General features: G+C 38.3%; 1 protein-coding gene across 1 annotated transcript in view; it reads left to right on the plus strand.

The window, feature by feature from the left end:
• Positions 1-8,532, plus strand: part of COL4A1 (collagen type IV alpha 1 chain) — a 124,693-nt gene extending 116,161 nt beyond the window's left edge. Inside the window, exons 49-52 of the mRNA XM_055801375.1 lie at positions 954-1,131; positions 3,933-4,047; positions 5,094-5,266; positions 7,010-8,532. Coding sequence (XP_055657350.1) covers positions 954-1,131; positions 3,933-4,047; positions 5,094-5,266; positions 7,010-7,091 — 548 coding nt within the window. The 3' untranslated portion in view covers positions 7,092-8,532. The remainder of the gene's footprint in view (positions 1-953; positions 1,132-3,932; positions 4,048-5,093; positions 5,267-7,009) is intronic.
• The last annotated feature ends 1,175 nt before the right edge of the window (positions 8,533-9,707 follow it).

The raw sequence follows: 9,707 nt of genomic DNA on the forward strand, positions 1-9,707 counted from the left end.
GAACCTGAAGTTCAGTGAAGGCAAATGCAGAGGAGTACACCTAGAATGAAATAAAGTCATGCAACAGAACAGACTAAGGGTGGAGCGCTATTTCCAGTAGCAGCAGTAAAGACTGCTAGAAAGCTGCTTTGCAGAAAAGGATCTGGGAGCCCTGGTGCACAACACAACATGAATTAGCAGTGTGCCCTTGAAACAGCTACCCCATTCCCCACTGCCCAGCCTACTGGCCTCTGTTGGCAAATGTGCAAACAGCAGATGGAAGTGATTCTTCCCCGCTGTTTGGCCACTGTGAAGTCACATCTGGTAAATTGTGCCCAGGCTTGGGCCTCCCAGAGAAAGGGAAACTGTGATGTACCACAGTGAATACAACAGCTATCTACTAAGATGGCTCGTGAGGTCTGGATAACCTGATGGAGCTGCGTTTGCTCAGCCTCAACAGAAATTTAGGGAGAAGCCTTTGTTGCTGTCTGCACATAGGATAGAGAAGATGGAGCCAAACCCTTCTCAGAGGGGCTCAGTGACAGAAGAAGAAATGAACACAAAGTATGAGATCTATTCCAATGAAACAAAAAGAAAAGCTTTTTTAACCATGCTAATGCTCAAACACTGGAGTGGGACCCCAGAGAGGTTGTTGAATCTGTCTTTGGAGATACTCAAAACTCAACTGGCTATGGACCCAAGCAAGCTGATCTAACTGGCAAGGGGTTAGGATAGATGACCTCTAGAGGTCTATTCCAGTCTAAATTATTCCATAATTCTATGGGCAAGACGGGGCTACCCCTTGCCTTGCCCTGTTCCTTCCTTACGGAGCTAAGAGAAGTCACTTTGGGAGAGCTGGGCCTTCCAGAGTGAGTGTCATCTGCTTTTTAGCAGCTCCTGGAAATATTTGTTTGGAGGTTGGCAATGGTTTAATAAAAATGGGTTAACAAATAACCTTTCACTTAACATTTCAGGCACAGCAGGAAGCTGTCTTCGTAAATTTAGTACCATGCCTTTCTTATTCTGCAATATCAACAACGTATGTAACTTTGCATCGAGGAATGACTATTCCTACTGGCTGTCCACTCCTGAACCCATGCCGATGAGTATGGCTCCGATCACTGGTGATAATATTAGACCATTCATCAGCAGGTACGGTTTCAGTTTTGCTGTGTTTGTAAAATGAAGAAGCCTGTGAAAAGTGCATATGGTGCTTTTTTCTTTTTTTTTTTTTTAAGAAGGCTTTTAATCTGTATATTTTTATTTCCTGCCTTTAAATTTAAAAATTTAAAGTTTGAGATCCTTTGATGAAATGGTTCAGTTTAGACTTTGATAAAAAATAAATCCATCTGGGGGAAACCCAAACAAATGAGTAGTCTATTTTGAGTCTAATTGAAATGAAAAGAGCTACTTTGAAATTATGTTTTGCAAAAGCTATAATGTACTTTGAAGGAGAAAAAGTTTTGAATTTATTCACAATTCTTATCTAAAACACTTCCGTTTTTGACTAGCCATAGCTAGGAGCTCTTTAGGGCTTGGTTTCTTTGTGCTTGAAAATGGTTGCATTATCATACAGTAGATTGCTAGGTTTCTTCCATTGTTTTGGTCATACTACTTGAATACAGCCATTATTGTCTGAATTAAAGGAAATGGTTGCAAAATCAGTCATCTATTTTTTAATAATTCTAGATTCTCAGCTAGCATAAAGTGTGGCACTTGTGTCAAACATGACTGTTCTGCCATCAATTCAACATATTGAACTTTTGGTCCATTTTAGATTTTAAGGCCATTAACAAAAACTAACCTGTCATAATACGCCCAGTGCTGAAGGCAGAGGTATGAACAAGAGTGTGGTGAACAGCATCACTGGTGAGGGAATCTTAAACTTATAATTTAGATGATAATGATTAGATATAGGCATTACTATGATTCCTATCACTGCTTCTGATCAGTATTGGCTCTTGCTGATCACCCTTCCTGCCATGTAAAGTAAATAGGAGTGAAGATTGCTGTTATTATTTTCTCAGGTTTGTATATACCCTCTGAGAGAAAGGACAATTCAAATCATCAGTGGGTTGTAGTCTTGACATCTTGGTATGTTCAAAAAGCTATTTGGCATTGCTGCAAAACGTTCAGTATTTATTCTGCATAACAGAATCCATCTTGTGTCTGCAGTTGTACTCTCTGCTGTATTTTTTGTTTAGTGCCATAGAAATTTATATGCCTTGAAAATGAGTGGGCAGATTGAGGGCAAGATTCTCAAGAGAGGCTATAGTTTTTATGTGACGTTTTTGATTGTTCATTAGATGTGAGTGGAAGGGGCTTGACTTTCAGAAAAATTCAAATGACCAACCTCTGAAATTCATATTCCTCTTATGCCATAGCTGATCAAGCACCCAAAATAACCTTTAACAATCACTTTTGAAACTCTTGCTCAGGGAGGTACCCACCAACATTTTGCTTTATCTTCTGCATATAGATGAGCTTTTGCACCATAAAAATGTATATGGGTGTATATATATATATGTATATACACACACATATATGTGTGTATGTGTGCATGGGTTTTTCTCCTTTTAGCCGTAGAAGAGAGTGAGATAATTGTAATACACATTTTTTAAACCAGCAAAGGATCCGAGAAGACTATTCTTTCAATTTATTTTATCAGTCAAGGCTTTTAAACCAAGTGTTTTCCCTGTCCAAAAGTTGAAAAGGTGTAGAAGTGTCACTTGCTGCCTTGGGTCATGGGATTTCTTTTCATGTAAGGCCTTCCACTGAAATACCAGAAATCTCTTGAAGCAAAGCAGAGCTCCAAGAATAGAGACAGCTTTACATTCTTCTTTTAACTTACTCTTTCATTGATGTGTTTCTTAAAATAACTGTCTTGCTTCTGCACTAAAGATGAAGGCAGTAGGTATGACAGCAGTCCTCACAAGTCAGAAATAGAAGGCTTTCATTCTGAACTCCTTTGCTTCTGTGCATTTTCCAGAATCCACCTTAATCCATTTTGCACTTGATTCTTTTCACCGCTCTGATAACAAGAATCAGACTGTTTAGTTCTAAGTATCTGTTTCGAGTCTTTTTCATCATTGCTAACTGCAGTAGCCAATTTAGGAGTTTTACAAGGAAAAATGGATTATATCTATCAAATTCCTTATTACCAGCTCCTGTATTAAAATTTCCAGCCCAACTTAACATTTTTTTATGATTCTCCTGTGAAGGCACGATAGGTCATTGGATTATTCGGTAACCTAGCAGTTCTGAGACACAATGGATTTATCTAAAGTAAAAGAACTGGTGCTGCATAGCTTTCTGAAGAGTAGCTTTCAAGTCCATTGTTGAAGTTATTTCGCGAGAAATCTCTTACTGGAGATGAAGACCACAAATGTAAATAAAAGCCACTTTTAAGGAAAATGCATGAGGCAGAGTCTGCATTAGATTAGATTAGCAGTGATTACCTTTGTAAGACATTTTCCAGAGAGATGGCTTTCTCTCTGGAAGTCACTCAGGGCTATGTTTAGGATGATGAATTGCTGTTACTTGTCTCTCGTCACAGCAGACCACTTTTAAGTGATACTTGCTGAGTTACAATGTTTGGCTATTTGCCTTTCATGTTCATGACATTGAGCACTTTTAGAAACTACAGTACAAATGGGACTAGAAAAAGACAAATATATTTGAATTCAAATAAGATATCTCTTGTTCTTTGCTCATAGAAAAGCTAATAGGAATAAGACTTAATAGTCAAGCTGTCCCTAAGCAAATGAGAAGGAAAAAAAAAAAAAAAGAAAAAAGAAAAGAACCAGTTGTTTGTTTTTCTAAATGAAATGTTTTGATTTCCCTTTGGTTTTGAAAGTGACATTTTCTGATTCAAGATTCCTTAAAATAACTTCTGAAAAAGGAAATACTAATCCTCAAGTGTGTGTAGCTCATTTGTGTCTTGGTATTTCTAGATGCTCTGTGTGTGAAGCTCCTGCTATGGTAATAGCTGTTCACAGTCAAACAATTCAAATACCACCGTGTCCTGAAGGCTGGAGTTCACTTTGGATTGGTTACTCCTTTGTCATGGTAAGTGTACTGGGGCATATTCTGAGCTGACAAAACTACTTCTTTCGAGTGTCTGATCTGCACTCCTGCTCTGGGAAAGTTAATATCTGACTAGGTCGCTTCAGGTCTTAGAAGGGCATTAGACCTCTACCCTTTCTGGTGACTTAAGATTCTGGCTAATTGCTAAATGAGAATAATGCAATATAGCAATTAGGTGTTCACTTTTGGGGAAATGCACACAGCTTGCTTTCTTGTTTGCAGCTCCAGCACAGGATCCGAGGGCTGAATAAATGAGGAAGCAAGCATAATTTTCCATTGTCTTTGTACATCTATGTTGCAGCCTTGCAGTAGCTTCTTAGAGTTGTAGCATATCAGTGCCTATCCACTTCCCATTTTTTGATGAATAAGCCTTCAGTTTTCAAATGGCATTTTTGTCCTTTTATCCAGTTTTTTCAGCTGTATCTATACTAGCAAAGCAAATAGGGCCAAGGAGTGGCTTGGAAGAACCACTCTGTAGTCTTCCATATTGTTCAGTTGTTAGCATGCTTCTTGTCATGCTCACCACCTATATCAACAGACACTCTCCCAGGCAAGGTCTGGACATGATCTGAGAAACAGCATGGATCCAAAGCTGTTAGCACTCCGCAGTGGGAGAGAGGCCACTGTGATGTGGGGCAGGAACTGTGTTAAGCTATTCAGTATAAACCCTACCCGTCTGTATGTCTTCTGGGTTGGAGAGCTGGCCCTGGTCTGTTGCTAGCATAGAGTGCTATATGGAGTTCTTGGGTTCTACTGTCAGTCCTGAAGGATTTCTGTACATAAAGCTGCCTCTGAAGTTGATGTTGCTGGTGAATTGTGCTGCAGTTAAGCAAGAGAACCCAGTGCCACCTCAAGCCCTTCAGCTCTACCTTCTTGCTCTTCCTTGAGCTGAGGGACAAAACAGCAGACAGACGCAACAGAGAACAAGGAGAGGCATGTGAAGAAATACCTGTGCAAGAGAGTTAATAGGTGTTGTAGCAGAAGAGGTAAAGAATCCCTCTCTGACTGATACTTTTGCATTTTTCTAGCACACCAGTGCTGGTGCGGAGGGCTCTGGCCAAGCCCTGGCGTCTCCTGGTTCCTGCCTAGAGGAGTTTCGAAGCGCTCCCTTCATTGAATGCCATGGCCGGGGCACCTGCAATTATTATGCAAATGCTTACAGCTTCTGGCTTGCCACTATAGAGAGGAACGAGATGTTCAAGTAAGTCCTTGATTTATTTATCCGTATTTGAGACTTAGTCAAGGGTTGTCACTGAATAAGAGAAGTATTGTTTGAAGGTAATACATGGTTCAAGTATTGGCTGTGCCCCAGCCTGGTTAGTATACGCAGGTAATGATTTTTGTAACAAAAAGAAAAAAATCATAATAGCTTTTGGGGGAATTAATGAATGTATCTTCCATTAGTGTTTACAATGTGTCATTTGTACCTAGCATTTTGCTTTTCAGAATAATCTAACGGTGTTTGCATTTCCATTATGTTTGTATTCACCGAGTGGTAACTGGGATAGGCTGACATACTGGCTGAAATTAAGTTAGAATATTACATTCCCCTCTAGTGGGTGTTAACACATAATAGAACCACTGGAAATTAGTGCAGGTGTTGAACTAAGTGAGCTGAACAATTATTTACCTTTTCCTAATGTAAGAGGAAGTAATGTCGGAATAAAATGCAGTTGAAGGCAGAGGCCTTAGACATTTCTTCAGTCCTGCTGATGTTCTAATTTGAGGAATTAAGTGGTAGTAGGCTTTTTTCTGGTCTCCTGCACATAAGTATTTTTCAACACAGTCTAATCTGCTCCATACAAATTTTATTGATCTGTTAGCATATAGACCAGTTCCCAGGTCTGCATAGCTTGCCTGATTAGCAGACATTCCTCTAGAGTGCAGGCAAACATCTTCTTCACTACAGTCCATGCTGCTGCTTCTGGTACCCTTCATCTGATACCCTTCATCTCTTCATGTCTTCTACATCTGTGAATGCTCCTTAGCCTGTTTCAGTCAGATTGTTTAACCACTTTGGACTGTTTGTCTATGAGAGAATTGTCAACTGTAGGTAGAAAAATTGAGCACCAGCACTGATTATCAGTGGAGTTGTGATAATCTCATCAACCAGAAAAGCTACTGCTTAAAGAGCCCATTTGTCAGTGCTGGGGTTAAGCATTGGCTCCCTAGGAAAGAGGAAAGCTGGTCAGAGGAAAATTTAGAGGAGTCACCACTACAGTTGTTTTTATTCATTGAGTCCTACCCAGAAATCTGTGAGCTTCATATCCTTTTCTGGCTACAGACTGTATCTCAAAATAATAAAATAATCCCATATCAAGGGACCTGTCCTACTATCACAATTGACAAATACTCTTCAGTTTCCTCTAAACTCATAATCCTTTTTAAAGAAAAGTGCTAAATGTAAGCGCACTGTTTTCTGAAAATGCTTTATTGCCAGTTGCTAGGAGTAACTGCTTATGATAGGTTAGAGATTAAAGATTTTGGTTTGTCTTTCTGTATGACATCATGTAATTTCCTTTGCTAGCTTTCCATTTTTTCTGTAAAGTCACAAGAGTTAGCAGAAACCCATGAACAGTGAAATGTCTTCAGTTTCTTAATATTTTTTTTACTGCCCAAATTCCAGCATGTTTTCAAACTGCTGATTAAACAGGTAGCGTCTTCCAGTTAGGAAAATGTTTGGCCTTGTGACAGAACTAAATTCTGAAGTAACTGGAAGTGGACAGTGTTTAAAACTAACTGGTTTTGTGATTGTGATAGCTTGTGACCAAACTTGAAAGTGACTATACATTGGAGAACTTAAGAGACACCTTCTTGATTCAGCACAGCTTGAAGAGGCACTTGGCTGCATGCAAAGTTTGCGTTGTCAATTATAAACCTGAAAACGGACTGACTGTATCAACAGTTGTTCATGGGTCTTTTCATTTATTTTTTTTTTTAATAGGAAACCGACTCCCTCAACTTTGAAAGCAGGGGATCTGCGCTCCAATGTTAGCCGTTGTCAAGTCTGTATGAGAAAAACATAATGACTTTTGAATTTCAACTAATTTCACACAATATGGTGCTATTCGTTTAACAGCAATGAAGCCTAGACATATATCATATGTACCTCATTGTTGTCCAATATGAAAACAGTAAAGTGCCTTTTAGGAACTTGCATAACTAACACACACTGCTTTACTGGCCCTGTCCTTGCTGAAGAAGAAAAGAGACAACAAAGATAAGCTTCAAATGTTGACATGCCAAATGGCACTTTTGATCAAAATATATGTATTTTTTATATAAATGCAATGCACTGATAGAATAAAAAGTCAGCATTTATCCAGAAAAAATGCAAAGGTGCTAGGAGGTATGCAGTTCTGCCTTATACTGTTTGACCCCCCTTTCTCATTCTTGTATTATATATTTTGATTCATTTTTCTTCCCCAGATAAGTTTGTTGTTACCGTTATCTAGGTGTCTCGAAATCCCAGACTCTTGGGTATGTACTTATTGTTCCTGTACAAAGCAATACTAATGTAAAAAAGAGTTTTGGGATTACAGACTGTGGTTAAGCAACACGTAACCATCTTTTCACAACATAGAGTGCCATTCTGCAAACCTTTGCTTCTGTTTGTAGTCTTCAGCGTTACTGGTTTTAATGGGTCTACATCTGGAAGAGATTGCCAAACTGGTTTCCCAAATAGGCAAGTAAGTGTTTCTGCTATGTTGGTACTATGCAGCTTCTTTATGCAGTAGGACAAACTTTCCTGTGGAATAAAGAATGATCCAGCGATGGTCAAGGAAAAATTATATATAAATATTTTAGTAATTTATATAGGTATCAACCATTAGGCAAATCAAGCTCTGAGTTTATAATTTCAAAAAGAAGCTTACAAAAGTTTTCTTCTTTTCAGTGTCATGAATTAGATGTTAAATGCCAAAAGATGATGTGAAATGTTCATTTTACATAGGCCATTTCAATACTGAAGTTGCAGAGACTGAACCCGGGTTAATAGCTATTTGTGTTTATTATAGTAAATCCCGCTTTGAGCTTGTAGTCTTTATTCTGTATTTAATATTTTTCAGGGTTTTAAATGCTACTCACACACTGAATGACTTGATTTTGAAAAGTATAAAGCCTTAATTTTGTTAATATTGTGCCAAAAAGATTCTTCAAAGTGGCCTCAGAAATATTTCTAAAGAATTTCTGTGCAATAATACCATTGTTTGAGCACATCTGTGTCCAAAAGTGTTTTATAGACTATTACCATGGAAATACCAAAAGATTTTTACAAATGCCAAGGCCTTTGTGTAATTTCTTACATGTGTATTTCTTAAGAATTCAAGTTTGTAATAAAACTATTTGTGTAAAAAAAAAACAGAAGAAAAGAAGAAGTTTTTACTAATTTGTTATTAGCATTCCTTTACAGCAATGAATTAATTTTTAATGAGCTACCAATAAATGCACAAGCTTGATGCAATCCTAGATTATTTTTGTTTTGCACATCTTTCAGATGTACAAAGCATCTTCAGAAGGGGAAAACAGGACAGCCGATTTACACCTCTATCGTTATTTTGTAAGAACTGTTACTGATAGAAAAAACACATGGATTATGTGCCCATTCCTGAAGTATGTTTGATTTGAACATGTTACAAAAGTCTGCTAACTTCATCTTAGCTCATGGGAAGCGATCAAGTTATATGTATTTTTCACTCTTCCCTTGAATTTTTCATGCACAAATCAGAACTGAATTACACAGGATAAAAAATAAAATATGTCTTGTAAATTTGCTTGTAAATGGGCAAGGTGCATCTTGGCTCTGGTTGTCTGAAGAAGAAATGGGCTGTGATATCTTTTTCCTTAGGAAAAGCACGTAATTTGTTAATGTTGCATGTGGTTTTCCAAAATTTGTAAAGAAGTGGCTGCTGTCGCTGCTGACTTTCACTTAAAACCATTGAGGACATTGGCTGGCCAGATGGCTGAGGGCCCCTGTACAGAAATTGGCCATTTCCTTTGGCGCCAATTCTGTCTGATGGAAGTTTTTACAGATGATAATTTTATTTATAAATGACCAGTCCTTAGAGAAGACGCTTACCAGCCTATAAAATACAAGAGTCTGGTTATGTCTAATCAGCCTGATGCAGGGTTTTCCGAAGTGCTGCTTGTTATTCAGAAGAGGAGGAGGAGACTATAGGGTGATTCCTTGTCGCATCTATGAAGAACTAAGCAGATTTAATTCAGCCTTCTCTAACTCAGAGGATCCAAGCTGCTGCTCAGACTTTTTAGTTGCACTCTACAGCTTATTTCCTGGTCAGCTAGGGATTTAATTTGCTTGGTTCGAACCTGTCAGAAGTGCCAGACAGTTGAATTTGTAAAGTCCTTCATATATGTTCAAATCAAATCTGTATGTAAGAATACAATTCCTTTTGCCAGTGAAGGGACGGCTCACTGCAGCTGGGTGTGTACTAACCTGTGTTTTCTCAACTAGGAGCATTTTGGAAACAAGGTCCTTTGAAAATTTTCAACAACTGTTTGAAATATATATTGATGTCTTACATATCTAGTAGTAATTATTTATTCCGTAACCTCCAGCTCAGAAAATGACTGAAACCATTGTCATGCTAGCGATGCTGTTTCTACTTAAGCCAGTGAGTAAACTT

The sequence above is a fragment of the Falco peregrinus genome, chromosome 4 (genome assembly GCF_023634155.1).
Source record: "Falco peregrinus isolate bFalPer1 chromosome 4, bFalPer1.pri, whole genome shotgun sequence".
In the NCBI taxonomy this organism is placed as follows: domain Eukaryota; kingdom Metazoa; phylum Chordata; class Aves; order Falconiformes; family Falconidae; genus Falco; species Falco peregrinus.